The sequence below is a fragment of the Sorex fumeus genome, unplaced genomic scaffold (genome assembly GCF_029834395.1).
Source record: "Sorex fumeus unplaced genomic scaffold, SorFum_2.1 ptg000014l, whole genome shotgun sequence".
NCBI classification, from domain to species: Eukaryota; Metazoa; Chordata; class Mammalia; order Eulipotyphla; family Soricidae; genus Sorex; species Sorex fumeus.
Window position 1 is genome coordinate 37,473,185 of NW_026606071.1, and position 26,195 is coordinate 37,499,379.

The 26,195-nt window shown below is 55.2% G+C and overlaps 1 protein-coding gene across 1 annotated transcript in view; it reads right to left on the reverse strand.

Annotated features, from left to right (window-relative positions):
• Window positions 1-6,685: 6,685 nt before the first annotated feature.
• Window positions 6,686-26,195, reverse strand: part of NHEJ1 (non-homologous end joining factor 1) — a 117,711-nt gene continuing 98,201 nt past the window's right edge. Inside the window, exons 6-8 of the mRNA XM_056111717.1 lie at window positions 7,966-8,083; window positions 7,304-7,416; window positions 6,686-7,018 (exon numbers count right to left, since the gene is read on the reverse strand). Of these exons, the coding sequence (XP_055967692.1) occupies window positions 6,956-7,018; window positions 7,304-7,416; window positions 7,966-8,083 (294 nt within the window). The 3' untranslated portion in view covers window positions 6,686-6,955. The remainder of the gene's footprint in view (window positions 7,019-7,303; window positions 7,417-7,965; window positions 8,084-26,195) is intronic.

The following is a 26,195-nucleotide window of genomic DNA, read 5'->3' on the forward strand; positions in this document are numbered from 1 at the left end:
CCTCCGCCGACTGGCGGCCTGTGCCCGCCCAGTGTCTCTTGGGTGCATGAGAGCCAAGGGCAGACCCAGAGTCAGCCACTTCCCACGCTGGGTGCCCCGGGTCTGCAGGAGGCTGGTCCCCCGCCTTTCACTCACTCTATCACTATGTTCAGTTCCTCCTGTATAACTTGCTCCAGACACAGTATCTTTTCTCTTTCTCTTTTTTGACTTTTGGGGCTATACTTAATGGTGCTTGGAGGGGGTTGGGGGAGGTAGTCATGGTGGTTCTTAGAGACCTGGGATTAAACCCTGGCCTCCTGTCCACCGAGCAGACACTCCAGCCCCTTAGGGCCATCTCCCTGCGTCCCCCCCCCCACCCCTCGCCTGGCTCCCCGTTCCTTGAGTCAAAACATCATTGCCTGGCTTCTCCTTTCCTGTGTCCTTGTTCCATAAAGCACCCTGCCATGCTTTCTCTGCAGGAATGAGTTCGCCCGTTCAAGAGAGCAGTCGGCTGGCCACGGCTGGGCTGGGATATCAGGCTCACCTTCATACATCACCAGAGGATTATTATTTATGTGACTGTCCTATCGGGTTACCAACGACACAGAAATCTTTATGACCGACTCACCTGCACCCAAGCTGTCTCTTCCTGTTCCTCCCATAAGTGACATGGGCCCAACTGGTATTGCCTGGTGCCTTGCCAGGACAGGGCAGCAATAATAAACGAAAGGAATCTCGTTCCTTCTTATCGGGCGGCGCCCTTTCTCTGCCTCGCAAAGGGGCTCTCTCTCGCCCCCACCCCCCACGACTCAGAGCACCAGAGGTGGCCTGAACGGAGACACCCCAGGCCTTGCCCACCAGCTCTGGTGCCTTCTTGGCCCCCTGCTCACCTGGTGGGCCGGGGGGGGGGGTGCATGGAGAAGCAGGAGAGCATGCCATTCTGGAAGATTCCCCGCCTCCCCGCTCCTGTCTCCCATTCCTGACCGCCTGTCGATCCTATCAGGGGTCCATAAAGCGAGGAGGACTCTGGCCCGGGAGAGGGGGGTAGGGGTTAGGCAAACAGGCCAGGGAGGCAGCTGGTTGAAATTTAACCACAATATTCTCGGTCTCTATTGTTTTGAGTGAGGCCCAATATTTCCACAGTAGGATCATAGGGTCTGATTAACCGAGTTAGACAACAATGCGGAGCGGCACTGGGCTTCCCCTTTCCAGCTGCCAATGTGCAAAGGTAAATACAACACCCAGATTTCCCCAGGGGCTCCCAGCAGCCCCCCGGCCCCTACTCCCCCATTCTCACCGGCTCCAGGTTTTGGCGGAAGGAAGAGAGCAGTAGGTACTGCACGCTCCTGTGACTTCTGGCCTCGGGCCCGGCAGGACAGCCAACTCGAGCCCAGCCTTCCCGGGTGACTCAAAGGCTGAGTGCTCCCCAGGCCCTGGAGTCCTTCCAGGGCGGCTTCCGGGTTCCCCCGAGGCTGGCGCGGGTTCTCAGGAACCCAGGCGAGTTGGTGCCGGGGTGCATCACAGACTACTGACTCCAGAAGGTGGGGATGGGGGGGTGGGATGGGGTGTGGGCGGGCTTAGATGAGCCGCCAGGGCACTTGGCTAGTGTACTGACTGCCCAGCCACCTCTCGGGGACCAAGATGACCACATGAGACCCCCAGAATCACAAGGGGGACCCTGGGGGGCTGCCACAGAGCTGCGAAGTTTTCACGAAAGGTTCTGGGAGGGAGCATTTGAGGCGGGGGCGTTGCAAGCAGCCCAGGGTTCCCTCCGTCACCCCCGTGCAGACAAGTGACCTCAAGCCCTGCTCAAGAGAGAAAAAGAGCGACATGGAGCCTGTGGCTGGCATGCCAGCCCTGGCCTGGACACCCAGGGCGGTCACAGCACCCATCCCCAGAGTGCACGCATGCGCTCTTCTCTCGATCTCGCCTGCACTCGCTGCTTTGTTGTGGTCTTATCCTTGCCATGGAAACTGTTTCTCTTTTTCTATGTATCCATTTTATTTTGCTTCAGGGCCACACCGGGTGGTGCTCAGGGCTCAACTCCTGGGTCTGCACTCAGGGACCCACTCTGGGTGCTGTTGATGGCACTTGGGTTAGCTGCGCATGAGGCAAGTGTCCAACCCGCTGTCCTATGGCTCAGGTGCCTCTCTTTGTCCCTTTGTTCGTTTGGGGGGGGGTATCATAATTCTGGGAGTCCCGAAGGCTACTGGGGCTGGGGCCGAGGCCTCGGACCCAAAGCTCTGCCCTTCAGAACCCAGAGGCTGTCCTGCCCAACGTCACTCACCGCCCCCCCCCCCCCCCAAACAGCTTCTTCTTCGGGAGAATTCGAAGATAGGAAAGACTTTGGGGCAGAGGTGAGAAAAAACGCATATCCCCAGGAAGGCCTGACCCAGTGAGCTGTGGGCCGCGCCCACCCAGGCCGCTCTCAGAGCCAGGCTTCAACGGGACCCTGTTCTTTGTGGCTGAAAGGAGTCGAATCCAAGGCAGAGGAGATGTGTAGCGAGCATTGCACGGAGGGAGTGGGGTGGGAGCAGAACAGAAGAGTGACCCTACCGTAGCCTTGGGGTGGGGGGCTGCTCGGATTTCCAGCGCCCCTCCCCTCTGAGCTCTCAGGAGCAAACCTAAGTTCTGTAAACAGGAGAAACCGAGGAAGAATACTTTTGAGTGACCGGTCAAGCCCGGGCCTCGACCTCGAACCCTGTGCCTGACACCCTGTGGACACGAACCCCTGTGCCCCTCCCGGGGAGTCAAGGGGAGGAGCAGGGTAGGGCTATGGGCATCGGGAGGCAGACATGAAGAGGAACAGAAGGAGGGTCTGCCTCCCTGGACCACCTGAATGGGTCAAGCAGTCACAGGGCTAGAACTGGACACAGTGCCCAGGGCCTGGTGCATGCAAGGCCCCAAAGCCGACCCCTGGAACCACAAGGCCGCTCCAGCACCGCCAAAGTGGCCACTGAACAATGCTACGCTGACCAGCCTGACTGGCCGTGTCCCTGGGGGTGACCCCCTGGCCACCTGAGCTTTGCTTAGGGTCCCCTCCTTTTCTCTTCCTCCCTACACGAAGACAGGCTGAGCATAAAGCTCCCCGAGTAGCCAGGGGCCCAAGGCTACAGCAGGCCCCGGCAAGATTCTCCATCTGCCCCCGACAACTTCCTCCAGGGGCTGATTCCTCCTGGCCACCTTCTATGCCTAAGGAAGCGCAGACGGGGCCCTGGTGGGCACAGCCACTCTCGGGCAGTGCCTTCCTCTCTTCTCCAGCACTCTGCTCACTCCCTCCGTGCTCTGGGACACGGGCAGAGGCCATAGAAAGAAGGATCCTGGCGGGAATTTCCAGGACCCGGCCGGGCTCTGCCTTCCTGAGCGGCCCCGATAGCCCCGAGGAGGAACTGCCCAGCGCCCAGCGCCCGAGCGATCGAGCGAGCGAGCGGGCAGAGCCGGCCTGGCCCCGCCGGGCGTGGGGGAGGGGGCGCGCGGCGGCAGGCGGCCGGCCGGCGCCGCGACCTAGGTGGCGCTGTTTCTCTACTTTTTAAGCCGGGCGGCGCAGGGACTTCCTCGAGGTCCCCGCTCCTGCTCCTGGTTTGCTGGCTGGCTCGGGGAAAACCACCTTATATTATTTTTTTTTCTAAAAATACTCCAAAGCAATTGAAAGAGTCCCTTCTCCCACCAGCCAGCCCTGGCCCCAGCCCCGGCCCCGGGGAGCGGGCGGGCAGGCGGGAGGGGTGGGCCACGGCTTTATTAAACACAGGGAAAACTAATATTTACGGAATAAAATTTATGGAGCAGCCACGAGAATTCGACCCTTTTATGTGCATGGGGCAGTGGGGGGGGCTGGGCCAGGCTGGGGGCCTGGGGAGGGGCCGGGCCAGGGGGCAGGGCGGGGATGCAGCCCGGCCAGGCCAATTTGTCAAGCCAGGGGTTTCCCTGGAGTTGCCCTGATGAAAGCTTCTCACTCACCGCCTCGGGCTTTGGGGGCTGGGGGGTTCGGGGGTGGGGTGTGGGTCAGGGATTTAGGGACCGAGGCAGGGCACTGAGGGCTGCTTCTCAGGATGCTTCAGGGGTGTCCCCAAGGAGGGGGGTAACCTTCCTGGGAGTAAAAGGGGTGGAGGGTGAGGGCATTAGGCAAACAGAACTCTGCTTTCCCTTTTCTGACATTTGGGCCATACCCCGTGGTGCTCAGAACTTACTCCTGGCCTCTGCACTCTGGGATCACTCCAGGGGTATCCCTGAGATCACCCCTGGGATGAACCCAGGGATCACTCCTGGGATCATCCCAGAGATCACCCCAGAATCACTCTAGGGATCACTCCAGGATCACTTGAGATCACCCCTGGGATCACTCCTGGGATCACCCGGGGGATCACTCCAGAGACCACCCCAGGAATCACTCCAGGGATCACCCTGGGATCACCCTGGGGATCACTCCAGGGATCACTCCTGCCAGGGATCGAACCCAGGTCAGTTGTGTACAAGGCAAGCGCCTTAACAGCTGTGCCATTGCTCCGGCACAGGCAAACTCTGGCTTAACCTTCCCATAAAGCAACCTATCAGCCAGAGAGATGGTCACAGTGGGTAGGGCTCTTGCCTTCACCTGTGGCCGAGGCGGGTCCTGTCTCCGGGACCCCACTGAGTCCCCGGAGCCCCATCAGGAGTGATGCCTGAGCCCCTCTGAGGCAGAGACAGCACCATTCCCTTGCACTGCATGGCTCCCAGAGTCCCTGGGCACTGCTGGGAGTAACTCCTGAGCATCTCCAGGTGGGGCCCCCAAACCAAAACAAACCCCCAAAGGCACTTTCTCTTGAAACCATGATAAAAGTGGTGCCTATGGGATTTTAACCCTCATCCCAGGAGAACTCTCAAGCCCTCAATTCCTCTCCCTGCCGCCAGCCCCCAGGCTGGAGAGGGTAGCAGAGGTGTTCTCCAGGCCGAGGGGCTGTGCTTTCTCCTATCTTGCCCTGGGTCCTTCCTTTCTGGGGGTGCCCTCTGACTTGGGAGCCGCTGGGCGACTTGGGTCACCCAAGTCCCCACCTTGATGAGCTGTTCACTGGGCGTCCCAGTGGCCACTATGGCGGGGGTGCCCTGTGGGTGGAGAGAGGGTGAGTGAAAACCCCTCCCAGAGGAGGCTGACTCAGTCCCGGAGGACCCCCAGGTCACGAAGCTGGAGAGACAGCGCCAGGGGATAGAGCACTCACTGGGCAGGTGGTCAATCCAGGTTCAATCCCTGACACCGCACAGGGTCCGTGAGCCTCACCTGACGTGATCTCTGAGCACAGAGACAGAGATAGCACCTGAGCACTGCTGAGTATGGCCCCCAAGTCTCCATACCTCGCCCTCCCCCACCAAAATAAAATCTAATAATTCAGAAAAGAACTCAGCACTCTGCTCTCCCCTCCTGACTGCTAGGCTCATGGCCTTCGCTAAGTCCCTTTGTCACTTCAGGATGCCTCTTCCGCCTGGCTTATCTGCCAAAGTCAAGTTCGCTGTCTACTCCAGGGGTTCTTTCTTGGATTCACTGGGGGGGGGGGCGCCACTCCCACGGCCACACAGGGATAAAGCCCAGGGTCTTGGCACAGGCTGGGCATGGCCTGCCGAGTCCCCAGTCAGCACCTGTGGTTCTTACAACCATTAAACACCTTGATGCTAATCCTCACTGTTTCCCTGCTCCCCAGGAGAGGAGGGGACAGACCCCCCCACAACCAGGGGAATTAGGGCCAGAGGTGCTACACCCTTATAATGCTCTAAATATGGGGAGGTTCTGCCTCAGCCCTCTGTCTCCTACCCACACCTGCCCCCCAAGAACACCTGGATTCTCCTTTCCTTCCCATCTCTCTGGGGGAAACCTACAGGGGACCTTACTCACCTAGCAGAGACGGCAGGGGAAACTTGGCGGGTCCTGGTCCACTAGCTGCGGTTTGGCTGGTCGGAAGCTGACTTTCTGGGGCTTTCGGGGGGCCCCCTTACCTTTCGCCTACCCCGCACTCTGCCCTGACCCTCTGTGCAGGCCCTCTGGTTCTGGGGAATTCCTGGAGCCACTTCCTGTTCTAAGGGCCCTGCCTCCTTCCCATCATTCTGCTATTTGAAATAGAGCAAAGGATGGAGGAAAAGTAAAGTTCCTTTTTTTTTCTTCCTTGTTGGGTGGGAAAGTCCCTGAGAGCCAGAAACTTGGAGCCCCCTCATAATTCCAGTCACATCTTTTTTTTTGCCTTTAGGTTTTTGGACCACCCCCAAAGGTCGGGCTTCCTTCAGGCTCTGTGCTCAGGACTTATTCCTGGCGATGCTCAGGAGACCATATGGGATACTGATGTTTGAACCCAGCATCCGCATGCAAGACAAACTCCCTATCTGCTGTACTATCACTCTGGCCCCCTCCGATTGATTGCATCTTTGGTGGAAGGAAAGAGAAAAATGAGCAAATCCATGCCTGGAGGGGAGCAGTGGCCCAGTGTGGACGGGCCAGGCGGAACGCTGTTGGGGGGGGGGGGGTCTCAGTTCCTGGGGTGTAATCTGCTGCGGGGTAGGGGGAGAAGCCGGAGAAGGGGTGCCAACATGGGACCGGGGGTCTCCTGGGCCTCTGGAGGGCCCAGCAGGGTGGGAGTCGGCACAATAAAGCTGGCAGGGTGGGTGCCTTGGACCAAATGATGTCTACAGCAAGAGGGTGTGTGCGCTTTTTATTCCCCGTGAAAGAGGGGTCTGGGGCTGGGGGCGGGGTGCTGTGGCAAGGGCTTAGGACCCCACAGACGCGCTCCAGGCTGGCGCTGCCCTTCGGCTGGCCTGGCCGGTGTGTCCAGCGCCCATGGGTGGGTCCCTGGGTCTGGAAAAACTACTGGCCTCCGCCACCTGAAAGAGAGGCACCGTGGGGACCACTGCAGACCGGCTGCCCGCCTGTGTCTCCATGCTGGCACCTCGAAGCTCCTTCCTGAGATGCAGGGGGATGGTCTGTCCCCTGGCTTGGCCTTGGCCGCCGAGACGGGACGCACTAACTGAAGAGTCCCCGGAGTTTCTTCCTCTTGGCCTTTGACAGCTGAGGTCTCTGCGTTCCCTGGGAGAATGAGGGAACCACGTTAGTGGGGTGGGCAGCCCCAGCTCAGTCAGGCGGGGGTTCCTCCCCTCCACGACTGGCCCCCTGGACGGTCTGCGGTGGAGGTGGTGGTGGCAGGCAGGGGAGGAGGAGGAACTTTTCCACCTGGTCTGGAAGCTGGGCACAGGCCAGCTCTCAACACTGAGTGGGCAGCCCCCACAAGGTGGCAACTGGCGGGGGTGGGGGTGGGGGGATGTCTAGTTGCGGGACCCCGACCATTCCCACTCCCGAAAGTCCCCAACTCACCGTGGGCTCCTCCCCGAGGGTGGGGGGCAGTGTGGGTGTGCAGTCTGGCTCTTCGGGGGGCTTCGGAAGTTCACTGTCGGTTCCTGGCCAGGAGGGGCTGCCAGGAGTAGCTCCTGAAAACAGAAAGGTTGGGGGAACGCGGTGATGGGGGGGTGTGTCTCTGCTCACCAGCACACTCGCATGCAGGGGGTCACCACTCTCTAGCATGTTCCTCCGCCCCAGGAAAGGCCCGAAGGCTGGACACCCGCCCTGGACAGTTGCCCTGAGGCAGATCAGATTCTCCAGCTCACTCGCTTCAGCGTTTCACGTGATTTAGAGGGAACTGCTGGGAAGATGGAAAGTTCTAGAGCCTCACAGGCTCACCTGGCAGACACATGGGAGTTGAGGGACTCTTGGTATAGGGCTAAGGACAAGGACTGGTTTTCTTTCCTTTTATTCGGGGGAGGGGGTACTCCCACACTCCCAGTGATACTCAGGGGTCACGCCTGACTCAGCACTCGGGAACCATTCCTGCAGCGCAGGGGACCAAACCCGCATCCATGGCAAGTGCCTGACTTATTTTCAGTTACTCCCAGACCATGAGAAACACAAACTGAGACCCCCCTGCCCAATTCCAGCCTCCTCCCTCCGGGTCCCTGACCCGGTGCTGGGAAGTCACTCACCTGGGTCTTCGGGCTTCAGCATCCCCTGGACCTCTCGCTGGGCGACCGCCACATACAGGCCCTGCAGGTTCTCCACGAAGGGTCTTCCGTCCCCAATGCTGCAGACCTCTGGGAGCTTCTGTAGGGAAGAGCAGCCAGGGACGTCAGTCAGGCTGAACCCTCAGAGAAAGGGTTGGCAGCACTGGCATAGAACTCAGGACGGTTTCGAGAAGCTGCAGCCGAGAGAAAGCCAGCAGCAAGGATGCCGCAGAGGAGTCCCTGAAAGGCAGCAGGACCCAGCCCCCAAGTTGTCCCTAAACACTCGGCTCTGCACTCATAGACCCCGCACGCGTCTCCTTCTTCCAAAGGGGTGCCAATGTGGCCCTGAGCTGCACTGATGACGATTTTCATTACAGTTATTCCTGACAGGGGTGGGGACCAGGTCACAATCTGAGGGGCATGAAGCTGCCCTCCCCGAAGGGCCACGCACCTGGACACCAAAGATTGGTCAATGAAGAAAAGAGGTGAGGGGCCGGAGTACAGCATAGCTGGGAGGGTGCCTGTTCTGCACGTGACCAACTGGGTTCCATCGCTGGCATCCCATATGGTCCCCTGAGCACCACCAGGAGTGATTCGTGAGCACAGAGCCAGGAGCAAACTCTGAATATTGCTGGTGTGGCTCCCCACATCCCAAAAAAAGTAAAAGAGGAGAGGCTGAGAGGCACTACAGCAGCTTTTGCCTTGCACACAGCTGACCTGGGTTTGATCCCCAGGTCAGCTGTGTGCAAGGGACCCCTGAACCCTGTCAGGAGTGATCCCTGAGCACAGAGCCAGGAGTCAGTGCGGAGGGCATTTGCCTTGCATATGGTTGACTGGGGTTCGATCTCCGGCATCCTATATGGTCCCCCAAGCACTGCCAGGAGTAATTCCTGAGTGCAGAGCCAGGAGTAAACCCTGAGCATCGCCTGACCTTGGAACCCCATATGGTCCCCTGAACCCTCCCAGGTGTGATTTCTGAGCTAAGAGTAAGTGCTGAGCACTGCTGACTATGACCCAAAAAGCCAAAAAAAAAAAAAATAGAAATAGAAGTTGTGACTTTGAGGATGCAGGGGTGGGCAGGGTGTTCTGCCAAACTGACCTGGGCTCTGAGGACCCACTCACGACTGCCCGAACATGCGGTGGCTTTTCAACCACCACCAGCACTGTGGGTCTCTCCTGACTCCAATGTGTTGGGACTTTGGCCTCTGCTCTCCAGCGGTCAGGTCAGAAGCTTTAGGAAAACGGAAGTGACTGAAACTTCTAGGCTTGGCTTCCCTACTGCCTCCCAACCCCGTTCCACGGGGGTGACACTCCCCTCTCTGTGGGTGACACCAGCTCCCGTGGGCTGAGGGCTCTGCCCCAGGCAATACGTGCCCCTCCAAGAACCTCCGAGAGCGATCCCTGAACACTGAGCAGGGAGTAACCCCAAGCATCACTGGGTGTGACCCCGAAACAACAGCAACCCTCCAAAACAGACCAAACAAACAAAACCCCTCACTCAAATGGTCCAGACGGGCTTCTGCTCCCCGATCCAGATGGTACCCTGATAGTCTGCTCTCCACTGCTGAGCCCAGAGACAGAGGCCACAGACTGGACAGACCCAGAGAGACATCCCAAAGCCTCCCAAACTTTCCCTCTTTTGTTCTGGTACCCAGCTTCGGAGCATCCCCAAAGCCCTGACATGAACTGTTACACCATCATCCAGGCATCTTCATCATTAGCCCCTCACCCCCTCCGCCCCCCACCCCCGGGGGTTAAGAGCACATCAGAAAACTTTTATCAAGGCCACAAACTGCCAAAGTGTTATCAAAATTAATAGAAACAACAAAATAAAGTGGCTTAGGAAGGAAACTCCAAGGAGAAAGGCTTCACCTAGACCCCATCCCAAAAATGTTGAACATTTCTGACTGACTGCAGACAGTGACACAGATGTTTTAGATGCTGGGGATCTAGTGCACTGAACCCAGGAAATTAGAGCCAATCCCCTCTTCTCTTCTAGACTGGGGAGAACCAGCTCTGGTATAAGACCCTCAGGACCAGAGAGACAGTTGGGCAGACTCAGGGCTGGCTTGGCATGCAGAAGACCCAGTTCCCCCTCCAGCACCACATTGTCCCCCAAGAAACCACCAAATGTGAGCAAACCCTGAGCACAGAGCTGGGAGTAGTCCTGAGCATTGCTGGGCATGGATAAAAAAATAGAGATTATAAAAAATTTCTGAGAGCCGGCAAGAGCACTGTGGAAGAGTGGTGAGTACACGCATCAGAAGTCTGGGGAGGGAGGTCGTGATGTTTCCTTTTTCAGGGGATCACACCTAGTGTTCATCAAGGGATACTTCAAACTCAGTGCTCAGGGGACTTAGCGATGCCAGGGATGGAACCTGGGGTTCCCGTATGCAGGTTCCCATATGGGCTGCACTCCGGTCCTTTGAGGCATCTCTTCAGTACTTAAACTGCTATTTTATCTTTTCTTTTCTTGTCATTTATTTATTATTTTTTTTATTTATTTATTTTTTTGCTTTTTGGGTCACACCTGGTGGTGCACAGGGATTACTCCTGGCTCATGCACTCAGGAATTACTCCTGGTGGTACTTAGAGAACCACATGGGATGCTGGGAGTTGAACCTGTGTTGGCCATGTGCAAGACAAATGCCCTGCCCACTGTGCTATTGCTCCAGCCCCTATTTTATCTTTTCAATTATTTTTCCCTAGTTTTTTTGGGTTACATACAGCACTATGCAGGGTTTACTCCTAACTCTGCACTCAGGGATTACTCCTGGTGGGGTTTGGGGTGCTGGGACTTAAGCCTGGATCGGCTGCATGCAAGGCAAGCACCCTACCCGCTGACTGCTGGATTATGACTCAGGCCCTGCAATTTTCAACGGAGAATTGAGAGGGTGATGTTTCTTCTGCAAGAATGGAACTGAGTGACGGGGATCCAGGCGGACGATGGGGTGAGCTCCGGGCTGCTTGTTGGTGTTTGATAACACGGCTTCCCCCTTTCTCTTACAAGCATTCCAATTTGGGGAACTGGAGCGCCAGTACAGCAGGTAGGGCACTTGCCCTGCATGCAGCCACCCTTGGTTTGCTCCCTGGCATCCCATATGGTCCCCAAGCACTGCCAGGAGTGATTCCTGAGTGCAGAGTCAGGAGAAAAAGCCCTGAACACAGTTGAGTGTGGACCCACAAAACAAACAAACAAACAAACAAAAAGACTCCCAACTTGGGTGTTCAAATCTATGATGGCGTACATCCCTTACAAAGAAGGGATGGTACGTAGCCCTGAGTCTGTGGGTCTATTCGAAACTGTGAAGTGATGTTGTAAGACAGGAGGCCACGGACACCGAGAAAGAACGACATGGTCCAGTTTACTATTCAGACTCCCCAGAGCCACCCGGATGCTGTCTGGTAGTGCTGGGGGAAGGCTTGAATTCGGGGTATCCCTGGGGGAGGCATGTACTGCACCCCTTTGAGTGACCACCCAGGCCCTTGACTTCTGATATTTAGAGGGGGCCTTCCAGGTGGTACTTAGGGGGCCCCGAGGCCTCTCCTGGCAATTCTCGGGCAGCCAGGCTGGCAGTTCAGTGTCAAGGTGGGAAGAGGAGGTGCTGCTTTGGTGATGTGGGCAGGCAGTGCTCAGGGACCATGTCGTGTCGTGCAGCATCCGGCACTGAACAGTGCTGGCCCTCTGCAGAACACACGCCTTAGTCCGGGACTATCTCCAACACCGGATTTATTCTTTTTTTTTTTTTTTTTGCGGGTGTCGAACTACAGCTGAATCTTATGAAGACAATGTTTATGAGAAACAGCCTCGTTCCTGATGCCCCATTCGCTCTCAACGGAACGACCATCTCCGAATGCAACACCTGTGTACCTAGGTCTAGAAGTCAACATGACAAATGACCTGGCACCCGAGCTGCGCAGGAGGAAGAGAGCGGCTTGGAACGCCTTCAAGAGCGTCGAAGAAATAGCTAAGAGGACGAAGAACCTCCAGCTCCGGGCACATCTCTTTGATTCCACTGTTCTTCCTGCATTAACATATGCCTCAGAGACCTGGGCCCTACGCAAACAGGATGAGAACGCTATTCAGGTCTCCCAAAGAAGAATAGAAAGAGCTATGCTTGGAATATCACGTTTCACTCAAATGAGAGAAAGAATCCGGAATTCTGACATCCATCGATGATCAAGAATCAGGGACACTGTCTCATTTGCCAAGGTGTCAAAAATAAGATGGGCTGGTCACGTAATGAGATTTAAAGACGACCGCTGGACTAGAGCTGTTACCGACTGGATTCCACGGGATGTCAAAAGACCGCATGGCCGCCCACCTACCAGATGGTCAGACTTCTTCGTCAAGATCATGAACGATCGGTTTGAGGCCCTTCATGTTCCCGGAGCGAACAGATGCCATTGGGCTACACTAGCACACGACAGGGACAAATGGAGACGTTACTGGCGCCCACTCGAGCAAATCGACGACTAACGGGAAGTTAAGTGATTAAGTGAAGTGATTTTGCGGGTGTTGGTGGTGGTTTGGGCATACCCGGGTGAGCTCAGGGGCCATGCCTGGCAGTGCTCAGGGGACTGAGTGTGGTGCCAGGGTTCCAACTCACTCTAATGCCAAGGCGAGCACCTTAACTCCCAGACTATCTCTCTGGCCCCGGATTTCCAGTTTCTTTTGCTGCTGTGTTTTTGTTTTTCACTGCCACACCTGGCAGTACTCAGGGCTTACTCTTCGCTCTATACTCAGGGATCACCCTTGGCGGGGATGGCGGGACCACGTGGGGTTCTGGGGATCAAACCTGGGTGGGCTGCGTGCAAGGCAAGCCCCGTTCCTACTGTGCTATCATCCCTCCAGCTCCCAATTTCCATTTTTTTTAAGTGACTCCTGTGATGCAAGTGAGGAGAAGGTCAGAGACGGCTCCAGTAACCAGGTGGGTGCCACCACGGCCAGGGGGCTGCAGCAGAGTCACTGAGGGGCTCAGGTTCTGGAGTTATTTGAATTTGAAGGTGTGAGCAACAGGACTGCTGCTGGAGGGTGTGCAGGGGATAAGGCAGGGGTGACCTCCCCAAAACCTAAATTAAAACCCCTAAGTCAACGACTACTGCAATGAACCCTGGTTCAGAGGACAGGCCCAAATCTGGAAGCAGAAGGGTCTAAGAGGAGAAGGGGACCCTGCAGCCCATAGGGGCTCAATCCTTGGCATTCGAGGTGGTATCCTGAGCTCTGCCAGGAATGAGATTCAAAGAGAAAGGGGAGAGGGGCTGGAGAATAGCCCAGCGGGTAGGTTTACTTTGCATGTGGCCAACCTGGTTTCTATCCCCAGCACCCCACATGGTACCCTGAGCACCCTTAGGAGTGATTTCTGAGTGTACAGCCAGGAGTAACTCCTGAGCATCATTGAGTATGGTCCAAAAGGAAGAGGAAGAAGAGAAAAAAGAAGAAGACGAAGAAGGAGGAGGAGGAGGAGGAAGAGGAAGAGGAGGAGGAGAAGGAGGAAGAGGAGGAGGAGGAGGAGGAAGGAAAGTAAGAGTAGGGTTGGGATGTGGGTACCCCCAGACTCAGAAGTGTCACAGAGTCAGAAATAGCCCCCAGAGCATACCTGGGTTGTGACCCAACTTCCTGCCCTGCACCCCCTGCCTCCTGCCTTCAAAGCCAAAGAGATGTAGAAACAAGAGACACTACAGCGAGTAGGATGCTTGCCTTGCACGTGGCTGACCCAGGTTATATTTCCGGCATCCCTGAGCACTGCCAGGAGTAACTCCTGAGCGCAGAGCCCGGGGTAACCCCTGAGCATCTCAGGGTATGGCTCCAAAAAGACAAACAAAAAAAAAAAAAAAAGGAAAAAGCGGGTGGGAGGGGGGGAGGAAATCCAAGCTTTGTAAGCTTTGTATTATATTGTGGGCCTCGAACAGCAATTCTCACCCAAGGGCCACGTGACCCCCTGTGAATCTCCAGGATATTCCAAGGGGGTCACAGGTGAAAATCACTTCAGTGGAAGGGGGGGGGGGAACAACATAAGAAGGATATGGTCGGGAAAGGGGGATAAACGCCTGGACGTGTAACTCAGGCAACAGAGGATTATAATTAAGGGGGCACCGTGGGAGAAACGGGCAGCGTCACAGAGTTGGGAGAGGAATCAAGTGAGAGGCGTGGGGACCCTAGAGAAGCCTGTCCCTTCTTTTGGGAAACCCTCGTTTCGCGTGGCCATGGGGCAGGACCCCGTGGGACAGAGAAGCTTGGGTTTGGTCCACTCGCTCCACTTGGCTTCAATGACTCAGGGGGGACAGGCAAAGCCCAGCCCGGGGAGCCACACGGCCAGCCTCCCCCCCCAACACACACACAGCACCACGCCCTCTGTCTCCTAAGGGACACTTGGCCCTGAGACCCACAAGCCCTGTTTTGTTTTTTTTTTGCTTTGTTGTTGTTGTTCTGGGGCCACACCTGACAGTGCTCAGGGCTTGTTCCTGACTCCATGTTCAGGGACCATTCCTGCTGGGGCTCAGGGGGACCTTAGGGGTTGCCAGGGATCGAACTCAGGTCAGCTGCGTGCAAGGCAAGTGTTTTCCCTGTATGGTGCGTGCGGCTTTTCTGTCTCTGGGATGCTCCAAGGCCTTGTGCTCATCCTCACTTCCCCCTCTTCCTCGTGGAGCGGAATGCTTAGCTTTCCAGCTACACACACACACACACACACACACACACACACACACACACACACACACACACACACAGAGCACAAACAGCTCCATGAACACCTCAGGGGACAGACAAAACACGGCCTGCATCTCTCAAGGCTCTGATAGCTTGCAGGGGAGAAACTGCCCAGTTTCCTCAGGATCTGAGACAGTGAAAAAACAAAACAAAACAAAAAAACCAAAAACCAAAAACCAAAAACCCCAAAAAACAAAAACAACCAAACCAAACAAATAGTAAGGGGAGCAGAGAAAGGGGCGGGGGGCAGGAGTCTGGGGGTGAAGTCCAGGCTACCAGCGGGGTCCTTCCTCCCTTCAGTTTCCCACCGATCCCACCTGGAGGCTGCTCCCTCACAGAAGACCCCCAAATGCTCTCGGGGAACTGTGCCAAACCCTGAGAACTGGGCAAGGGGCACGGCGTCTCCCCACCCCCCACCCCAGGGGGCCCGGCCCTGCTGCCCTTGGCGAGCTCCGGTGAGGGGGACCCGAGGCCCCTCATCGCCTCTGTGTTTGGTCTGGCCTGGCTGTGTTTGGGTCTGCACGCCTCCCGGCCCACCCGGCCATCTGCCCTGCTGACCTCGCTGGGCTAGGCTGGCCCAAGGCCTCAGCGCCAGAAGCGCACTCTGCAGGCGGGGCTCGGAGCCACCTTGCGCCCCAGATTCTGCAAATTCCTTACAGCTCACCAGCTCATCTCCCACCTTCCCCCAAATCAGGTGGGCCAACATAGACTTGCAGCTGTTCCTGCCTTGCAGTGGGCACGCGTGCTCTCTGGGCCAGGCCCTCCACCACTGTCCCTGGACTGGCTTCCAGAAGGAGAATGTTCTGGAGATATCTGGCAGGAGCTGCTGGAAACTCAGTAGAGACTGGCGAGATGCAGAACTCAGAACAGTCTGAGATCCAGTCCGGGATCTTCCCCCTCCCCCTTTATTTAGAATGGGGGGCTGGAGTGAGAGCACAGCGGTAGGGCGTCTGCCTTGCACATGGACAACTTAGCCAAGCCGGGTTCAATTCCTCCACCCCTCTCAGAGAGCCCGGCAAGCTACCGAGAGTATTTCGCCCACATGGCAAAGTCTGGCAAGCTCCCAGTGATGTATTTGATATGCTAAACACAGAAACAACAAGTCTCACGATGGAGACGATGGAGACGTTACTGGGCCCGCTCGAGCTAACTGATGAACAATGGGAGGGCAGTGCTACAGTGCAGTGCATTTAGAGTGGGGGGAAGAATCACCCCACAGTGCTCAAGGATCAGGCCTGGTGGGGCTCAGGGGACCCGGGGGGTTGAACCCCCGAGTGGGCTGTGTGCAAGGCAAGCCGCCTACCCGCCGTGTTCTCTCTCCAGCTCGAGTCTGGGATTGCTTCTCCCGTCCTGGACTCTCCTGGCGGTGGGAGAGGCCCAGTCTGTCAGGTTGTGTGGCTGGGTGACGAAGGAGGCAGTGGGAGCCGACGCGGTTCCTATGTGCCCCCAAACCAGCCCTGCAGCAAGCGGGAGCCTGTGGCAACAACCCCCAGGCCTTCCCTCGCAGCTGTGAACGGAGACCGAGGGTGGGGTGGGGCTCTTGGGCCGAGAAGGCGCTTGGCGACCAAGGTGACAAGACGGTGTCGCGCTGGTGGTGGGGATGCTGAGGGAGTACTTGCAGGCACACAACAGTAGTACCAGCCGGAGAGACAGCTCAGTAGCTTGAGCACAGGCTTTGTGTGCAGGAGAATGAGGCCCTGAGCATTGGGCCAGGAGCTGCCTCTGAGCACTGGCTGGGTGATGACCTCCAAAGAGGGAAATAAACAGAATGCAAACGAAAAGGTTGGAATCATATTAGAGGAACACTCATAAGCTGGACATGTGGGATTTTTCTCTTGTGCTAGAGATCAGGAAAAGCATTTGTGCATGTGGGGGGGGGAGGGTGTGTGTGTGGGGGGGGGGTCACACCTGGTCATGCTCAAGGTTTGCACCTAGCTCTGTGCTCAGGCATTACTCCACGTGGTGGTGCTGGGCATCAAATCCAGGTTGGTCGGGCGCCCTGCCCACTATACTATGGGTCTGGCCCTAGAAGGAGCACTTTGCTGCTCCAAAATCATTTTTCTCTGTCTCGGAGAAAGAAACAGCCAGAGAGGCAAGGGACGGGCTGAGGTCACAACTAGGAAGGGGCTGAATGGGGACCTCCCCTCATGCCAGCCCCAAGGACAGATGTAACATCTAGTCCCCCTAAGTGACCTTCCCCACCTCCCACCCCCAGAGGAGGTGCCCAGGTCAGTCACACTCCCAGCAGGCCTGCTCCCTCCTTCCCTCTCTCCTCTCTGTTTCTGCCTCTCTTCTCTGTCTCTTTCTCTCTCTGTCTCTTTCTGTCTCTCTGTCTCTCTCTGTTTACGTGTGGTTTTGACCCACTCTCTCTCTGTCTCTCTGTTTCTCTTTCTCTCTGTGTCTCTCTCTGTGTTTCTGTCTCTCTCTGTCTGTCTCTCTCTCTCTCTCTCTGTGTCTCTCAGTCTGTTGGTCTATCCATCTGTTTTTGGCCCACACTCAGCTCTACACTCGGGGATCACTCCCGGCTCAGAAGACCCTATGTGATGGTGCCAGGGATTGAACCCGGGTCGGTGGCCTGCAGAGCAAGCTCCGCTCTAGGCTGCAGGGCTGAGGGGTGCGGGGCACAGACAGGAAGCCCTCTAGGTCAGGAGGCTCACCTGACTGCTTGAGAGTCCTCCTTAGGGTCTAGCAACCCTCAAGCCAGAGCTCTTGGGGAGGGGGGGAACGCGTGGAGGGCAGCGCCTCTGGCCTCTGGTTCCCCTTTGAAAAATTGCATCCCACTCCTCCAAGCCAGAGCAGGAAGGCCCCTGGGCTCTGCCCCCGAAGAAAAATAATGGGGCAGGGAGTGGAAGTGGAGGGGGGAGCAGGGGCGACCACGCATAAGAGCCCTTTGTGGGGGCTGCCTCTCCGAGGAGGCTTGCGAGACAAGGTGGGACTTCTCAAGGTGACAAGCCAGCAGCACAGGCCAGGCGGGGACCCTCTGGGCGCCCCCTCAGCCCCCCTCCCCTGCCGGGGGCCAGAGCCCAACGATCCCCCAAGCCCCACCCGGCCCCAGCACAAACCGCAGCTTTCTCGTCTGGAGGCGACGCGGCGAGGGCGCGGGGCTTAGGGGACGGAAGCGGTTTCCTGCGGGGAGTGGTGGTGGGGGTCTGTGGAAGCCCCCTCAGAGGGCAGGAGTGACCCTCCCTCCACCTTCCTACCTCTCTTTTCTCCTCCTGCTCGTCCAGGAGGACAAGCGCCTCCTGTGGGGTGGGGCCCGGGATCGGGGGACAGTGCTCCCCAGCCTCGGGGGGCCGCGGGGATGGGGCGTGGGTGGGCCGCCTGCAGGAAAGGCAGCTCAACGGTCTCTTATGCCAGCCAGCTCGCCTCGACCCCCCCCTTCACATCACTCGACAAGGCAGAAGATCAGAGAGAAAAGCACCCCGGGGAGCCGGGAAGAGGAGGCGGGATGGAGCGACGGCTCCCAGCGCCTGCCTGGCATGCGTGAGGCTGCAAGTTCGACTCCCCGGTGCCGCCCACAGGAGCCAAGCAAAGTCCCTGTGCCTCTGGGGTCGGGACTCCTGGCAGCACCCAGTTGGGCGCACTGTGGCGCCGGTGGGCAAGCTCCAGGGGAGGATGGAGACCAAGGGAGCAGGCACCGCCACCAGTCATGCGATCGATGCCTGCCAGACGCACAGATGAGCCTATTGTGAACCCTGGTCTCAGGCACTAACTGGCGGAAGAAGGCAAGGCAAAGAAATGAAAATGTTGAAAGGAAAGGGTAAAGGGGGCCTGAGAATCAGTGCGATGTGCAGACTGGCACAGCAGATGCTCAGCCCGGGTCCATCCTTGGCACCACTAGGGGTATCTCTTTGAGCGATGCCCCAGCAGTGAGTCAGAGGATGCAGCCCTGGGTAACCTCCGGGGGATGACCCAAACTTCTCCTCATCCACTCACACACACACACACACACACACACACACACACATACACACACACACACACACATGCATGTACGCGCGTGAAGAACAACCATGCAACATCTGCTTGAAGACAGGCATGAAGCTGCCAACGCCCTTGAGCTGACCCGTGTCGTGTGTGCGGGGACAGCGCTTGGGGGCGGGAGCGCTTGAGTTTCTGGGGAGAAGAGAGGACAGTTGGCCGGGCCAGTGGGGCACGGGGTTGATTTAGGGGCGTCTTCTTTGTAAGACCTCTAGCACCTCAGGGATTTTCTTTCACTCCAGATTACACGCTAGACAGCTGGGAACACAGCCGAGATGGCTGTGATCTCGGGGCACCCTGCCCACACCCCCTCCCTGCCTTCCCCCTGCCCTGCCCGCCACCCCTTCCCTTCCCTTCGGGCTTCCTCTCCATCCTTGGAGCTCTCACTCTCTGGCCTGACATCCCATCCCCACAAACACACACTATCAGAACATCCACGGTCTTAGGTTGGTTTTTGGTTTGTTCTGTTGGTGAGGGAGGGGGCCCACACCTAGTAGTCTTCAGGGATGACTCCTGGCTTGGTGCTCAGGGATCACTCCTGCCAGTGCTGGGGGACTAGATGTGGTGCCGAGGATAGAACCTGGGTTGGTCCCACTGTGCTTTTTTCTCCGGTTCCGTTTTTTACGTAGTCTATACACACTGGTTATAGACTACGTTAAAAACGAAGAACTTTGGGGCCGGAGCTATAGGACAGTGGGCAGGCTACTTGCCTTGCACACGGCCAACCTGGGTTCAAACCCTGGCATCCCATAAGGTTCCCCGAGTCCCACCAGGAGAGATTCCTGGGTGCAGAGCCAGGAATGACCCCTGAAGGAAACTGCAGGATGCGGCCCCAAAATAAAAACATTTAAAGAAAATTAAAAGTCTTGAGAACTGGTAGATGGTAAAACAGGGAAGGCACTTGCCTTGCATGCAGTCAACCCAGGTTCAATTCCCAACACCCCTTATGCACCCTCCCCCCCACCCCCACCCCCCCGACCTGCCACGAGTGATTTCCTGAGTGCAGAGTTAGGATTGCCCGGTGCATGGCTGTGTGTGGCCACAAAGCTAATAACAGCAGGAATGATAATTATAATAATAGGCAAAACTTGCCTTGCATGTGTGTACTAACCCTGTACTCTCTCTCCAGGTTCCTCATTTGTTCGCTTAATTTTCTTTTTTAAAATTTTTTTCCCCTTTTTTTTTTGCTTTGAGGGCCACACTCAGAGGTACGTAGGGCTTACTCTTGGTTCTGTGCTCAGGATCACTTCTGGAGGGGCTTGGGTGCTGGGGTTTGAACCCCAGTGGGTCGTGTGTGAGGCAAACAGCCTCCCTGCTGTACTATCGCTCTGGTCCTTCAGGTTTCTCATTGGATCCTGAGCACTGAATGGTGACTCAGTAACCGCCAGGTGTGACCCTGCTAACCTAGCCTCTCTGGGCCCAGGCGTTGGCCCATCTAGGCCAAATAGAGCCAGTACCCGGGGATTGTCAAGCACTGCTCTGCCCCCCCTCCCCAATATTATAACACTGCACTATAGCACTGTCCTCCTGTTGTTCATCGATTTGCTCGAGCGGGCCCAGTAATGTCTCCATCATGAGACTTGTTACTGTTTTTGGCATATTGAATGTATCACGGGGAGCTTGCCAGGCTTTGCCGTGTGGGTGAGATACTCTCTGTAGCTTGCCAGGACTCTCCGAAAGGGGCAGAGGAATCGAACCCGGCTCAGCCGGGCTGGCTGCATGCAAGGCAAACACCCTACCGCTGTGCTATCGCGCTAGCCCACCCCTAATATTAAATGAGAAGAAAATAACAGATACCTGATAAAGAATTGATCAAAGGCTTGGTCATAATGACCTGTAATTATGGGAAATTGTACAAGGACAAAGGACACCAGATGCTGCCCCACTCTGGAGAGCTTCCAGCAGCACCTGCTAACACACACACACACACACACACACACACACACACACACCATGATGCAAGAACCGTTCCCTGGATGCATCTGACAGCCACGGATAAATATTTGGTTGTGGCAAGTAAGACAACAACGTACCATAGCACTGCAAGCACTGTCCTTCCATTGTTCATCGATTTGCTCAAGCGGGCCCAGTAATGTCTCCACTGTGAGACTTGTTGTTACTGTGTTTGGCATAACAAATACCTCACGGGGAGCTTGCCAGGCTTTGCCGTGCGGGCGAAATACTCTCGGTAGCTTGCCGGGCTCTCCGAGAGGGGCGGAGGAATCGAACCTGGCTTGGCCAGGCCAGCAGCTTGCAAGGCAAACGCCCTACCGCTGTGCTATCGCTCCAGCCCAACGACATACCATGCAGAAACAAAATGAACTATGGGAACTGGCAAACTGCAGGGGTGAATTCCACAGATGTTTAGCTGCACCAATGAGGTCAGACATGAATGAGTGGCTGTCCCTTACAGAAGTGAGTGTCCCATCATTGCCATGACTTGCCTATTGATTGCACGAGAAGCGAGCAGAGGTGGGAGGGGGCAGACACAAAATACTGAACAGCAAGTTGTTCTTGGTTTGATGCTAATGGTACCATCAGATTCATTTTGTAATAATTTACTGAAGCGATATTGCAGCGAGAAGGACGCTTGCCTTGCACGCAGCAGACGTCAATTCTATCCCCGGCACTGCATATGGGTTTTTTGTTTAGTTTTGTTTTCTTTGAGGCATGCTACCGAGAGTATCTCGTCCGCATGGCAAAGCCTGGCAAGCTACCTGTGACGTATTCGATATGCCAAACACAGTAACAACAAGTCTCACAATGTTACTGGGCCCGCTCGAGCAAATCGATGAACAACGGGAGGACAGTGCTACAGTGCTTGTTTTGGGGGGCCACACCTGGCGGTGCTCAGGGCTTACTCCTGGCTCTGTGCTCAGGGATCAATCCTGGTGGGGTGAGGGGGGAAACCATATAGGGTTCCAGGGACCGAACCCAGGCTGGCCACATGCAAGGCAAGCACCCTCTCTGCTGTACTATCTTTCCATTCCTGGCGCCATAAATGGTTGAGTTCTGCTAGGAGTGATCCCTAAGAGCAGAGCCCAAAGTAAGCCCTGAGCACTGCCGGGCGTGGCCCCAAAATAAAACAAAAATCTTCAAACTCTAGATTTAGGCATACTGTCCTCCCGTTGTTCATCGATTTGCTGGAGAGTGCCCAGTAACGTCTCCATTGTGAGACTTGTTGTTACTGTGTTTGGCATATTCAATACATCACGGGTAGCTCATCAGGCCTTGCTGTCAGGTGAGATACTCTTGGTAGCTTGCCGGGTTCTCCAAGAGGGGCGGAGGAATCAAACCTGGCTCGGCCAGGCCAGCTGTGCAACTGGCATAATTCAATCAATGTGCACCTTAAACTTTGATTTCAAAAGTGAATGAATAGCGACTGGAGAGACAGTACAGGAGGCAGGGAACTTGCCTTGCACATGGCAGAGCCTGATTTGAATTCTAGCACCACTTATGGTTCCCTGAGCATCATCAGGAGTGGTCCTTGAGCACAGAGCCAGAAGTAAGCTCTGAGCATGGCTGGCGGTGCTCCCCGCCCCCCCCACAAAAGTATACTAATCAAAAAGAAACTATTCTGAAAAACAATTTGCCAGTTAAAAAAAAAACCCTCAGTGTAGCTACTCATTGCAAAAAAGACTCAGAAATTGCAATCCTAGGTGGAGACCCTAGAGACTTAAAAACACATGGCTATACAAAAAAAGATATGGATGTGAATGATCATGGTAGTATTATTCATAGAACCCAACCAAGAGCAAAAATGTGGTTTGCCCACACAACGGCCTGCAGCACGCCTTCAAGGCATGAAGTACGGATACAGGTATCAATGGAGGAAACCTTTTTTTTAGGAGGGGTGGGAGCACAGCCCCTCTCCCATTGATCTGTCAGCAGTTTACCATGCATCTGGATAAAGAGGAAGGCTCATCACAACTGGTGAAAGGAACTTTGGTACTTCTACACAATAGAATACTATGCAGATGTTAGAATAGATGAAGGCATGAAATTTGCTTCTAAGTGGATGGCCATGGAGAGTATCATGCCAAGTGAAATGAGTCAGAAAGAGAGGGACAGACGTAGAAGGACTCCATTCATTTGTGGAATGTAAAATAACATAATATGAGACTGACACCCCAGGACAGTAGACACAAGGGCCAGGAATATTGCCCCATAGTTGGAAGCCTGCCTCATGACCTGGGGGAGAAGGCAGCTGGAATAGAGAGGGGATCACTAAGACAATGATGGTTGGAGGAATCATTCGGGATGGGAGATGTGTGCTGAAAATAGATAAAGGACCAAATGTGATAACCTCTCAGTATCTGTATTGCAAACCATAACGCCCCCAATGTAGTACTGTCCTCCTGTTGTTCATCGATTTGCTCAAGCGGGCACCAGTAACGTCTCCATTGTGAGACTTGTTGTTACTGTTTTTGGCATATCGAATACGTCACGAGGAACTTGCTCTGTTGTGCGGGTGGGATACTCTCAGCAGCTTGCCGGGCTCTCCAAAAGGGACAGAGGAATCGAACCCGGGTCGGCCACGTGCAAGGCAAATGCCCTACCCTCTGTGCTATTGCTCTAGCTGAGAGAAAGAATATGGGGGAAATTGTCTGCCATGGAGGCAGGGGGAGGGCTGGAAATGGTGGGGCATACTGGGGACATTGAAGGTGGAGAATGTACACTGGTGGAGGGATGGGTCTTTGATCATTGTATGATTGAAACTCAAACATGAAAGCTTATAACTGTATCTCATGGTGATTCAATATTAATTAAATGAATTAAAAGTTAAAAAAAAAAGAAAAGAAAGGGGAAGGCCCACATATTGTGAAGGGGTATAACAGCAAAGTCTTGCCGGCAGTCGGGAGTGAACATCCCCATGACTCAGCTGCCTCCCCCTGCCACTTCCATGTGCCCTGAAACTTCTCAAACTTCTTGAATGGGGCCTTAGTCCAGATGGGGATAAACTTTCAACTTAAAGTTCTAGAAACATCCAGAAATGGCAAATCCACAGGATAGACAGAGAGGTTAGTTAGTGACCTAAAAGACACGGGGGAGGGAGGGATGAGGAATGTCTATAGGTCGGTTTCATTCTGGGTGACAAGAGGGATCTGGGCTTACACAGTGGCCTGTGGACAAGTCTCTGCCCGCTGTATTAGTGCTCCCTTCACGGTCTTATCTTTTAGGATCTTTTAAAATAATTTTTAAAATTTATTTACTTTTTTTAGTAGAACACCATGATTTACCAAGTTGTTCCTAATACAGCTGTCACAGGCCTTAAAGTTCCCAACCCCAATCCCCACCACCAGTGTGACCTTCCCTCCACCAATGTCCCAAGTTTCCCACCCAGCACCCTAACCTACTCCCTTGCAGGCATAAGTAAATCGACTTCATATTAGCAGTGACACAAAGGCAAATGGAGTGATCAAAACTTAGATCAGGGGCTGGAGTGATAGCACAGCGGGTAGGGCCTCTGCTTTGCATGTGGCCGACCCGGGTTCGATTCCAGCATCCCATATGGTCCCCCAAGCACCGCCAGGAGTAATTCCTGAGTGCATGAGCCAGGAGTGTCCCCTGTGCATCGCTGGGTGTGACCCCCCCCCAAAAAAAACCCAAAAAACAAAACAAACAAAACACTTAGATCAGTAGACAAACAAGAGAATCTCGGAACTGAGCAGCTCGCTGCAGAGACGCCTTCGGACTTTGCAATATGCTGCTTTCACCAGGCAACTCCAGGCAGGAGCAGGTGCTGTCCTTCTGCCTGGCCCTAGGAATCCTGGTGGCCGCCATCTTCCAGAACCCAATGAGAAGTCCAGTTACGCGGGAGTAGTAATGGCAAACGCCAGGCCTCACGGGATGGGGGGTTGGACCGGCCCTTCTCATCCCCCTGCCCTATGGAACCTTGAGATGACACCCACCAACTGCTCCCGGCTACTACTTAAACTCCTTAACAGTCATAAACCAGAGACACACAAAAGAAACTCGGAACCAAGCAGCTTGCTGATCTCTAATTATTTAAAATCTTAGAATTCCAGGAGTGTGTGGCCGCTCTCTCGGCTGGGTGACATCTTATGCTATTCATAACAAGCAATACAAAATAAATTGTCTGGCATTGCCTTTTCGGCATTTTTGAGTGGTGTTGGGAAAATTCCAAATAATAATGGTGGGACTGGTGTCGAAATTTACTGAATGTAATCACATAGAGAGAGAGTATTATGGAAATTGTCTGCCACACAGGCAGGGGGAGGGTTGAGGTTGAGGGGCGGGGTACTAGGGATTTTGGTGGTGGAAAATGTGCACCGGTGGAGAGATGGGTGTTTGATCACTGTATGACCGAAACTCAAACATCTAACTGTATCTCACAGTGATTCAATTTAAAAAAAAAAAAGGTTTTTAAGAACAAATATAAAAAATTAAAATAAAAAAAACAACACCTTATATCGGTAAGAGTCAGTTTGTGTTCATTGTTTTATCTCATGCTAAGTCACTGGGTCATTGTCTGAGGACCCGCTGTGCTGGCTGGTGCCGGCGGGGCCCTCTGGGCTCTTGTTGAGGCTCACTGAGCTGGGTAGGCTTCTGTGCGACTTTTCTATCAGAAGTGCAGTGACCCTACTGGGCTGACAGTACTAGGAAGTTCCCAGGTGTCCAGGAACTGTAGATCATGGGCAAGTGGACAAAGTGGACACGCCTGGCAGTCTGATGAGGTTCAGTTGCTGAGCGGGGCTCTTTCTGCGTGGGAGGCTGCTTCAGGCAGAATGGGGACCCTGCCCACCTGGGAAGATGTGGCAGAGATGTGACACTGGGCTATTTCTAGACAGTGGGCTTGCCTTCTGGTCTCCTGCCATCTTATTCCCTGTCCCCAGATGAGTGGGAACACCCGGCACTTGTCCTCTGGCCATTACCGAGTGTGCTGGGGTCACTCTCTGGATTTAAACACAGATGTTCTCGTTGCTACAGTGCTCACACACACGCTTTCTGGGGACCCCACTCCTAGCCGGGATCTCCCACATCTGCTTAGCCGTGGTGCTCGTCAGGGTCATACACACCTTCTCTTGGGGGTGCCTGCATGCCTCCGACTGCAGGATGGGCTGGAATCACAAGTGGCCAGGATTGTGCTCATGTGGTGCCCGGGGGGTTTGAACCCATGACCATCTGCTCCCAAGGCTGGTGCTCCAACCCCTTCTGCTATTCCTCCAGGCACTCGGTCTCAATTTTTCGGAAGATAAAGCATCAGTGCTCCCAGTATTTCATGCTCTTCCCTCTTTCAGGATCAGACTCCCAGGCTCCCACTAATCCTGGACAACTGTTAAAGGTCTTGAACGAAGGCAATGCAGCCCATGCCTGCCTGGTGACAGGAACAGGTAAGAGCCCAGAGGAGAAGGACCATGGGAGGGGCGAGAGTCACCACAGGTGGAGCTGGGAGAGGAAGAGCCCTTGGCCTTGGCTAGGGGACTTCGCCTCTTTGAATCTCAATTTCCTTTCTATAGAACAGATAAAATGTGGGACGCAGAGAAGGTGCAGAGGATTA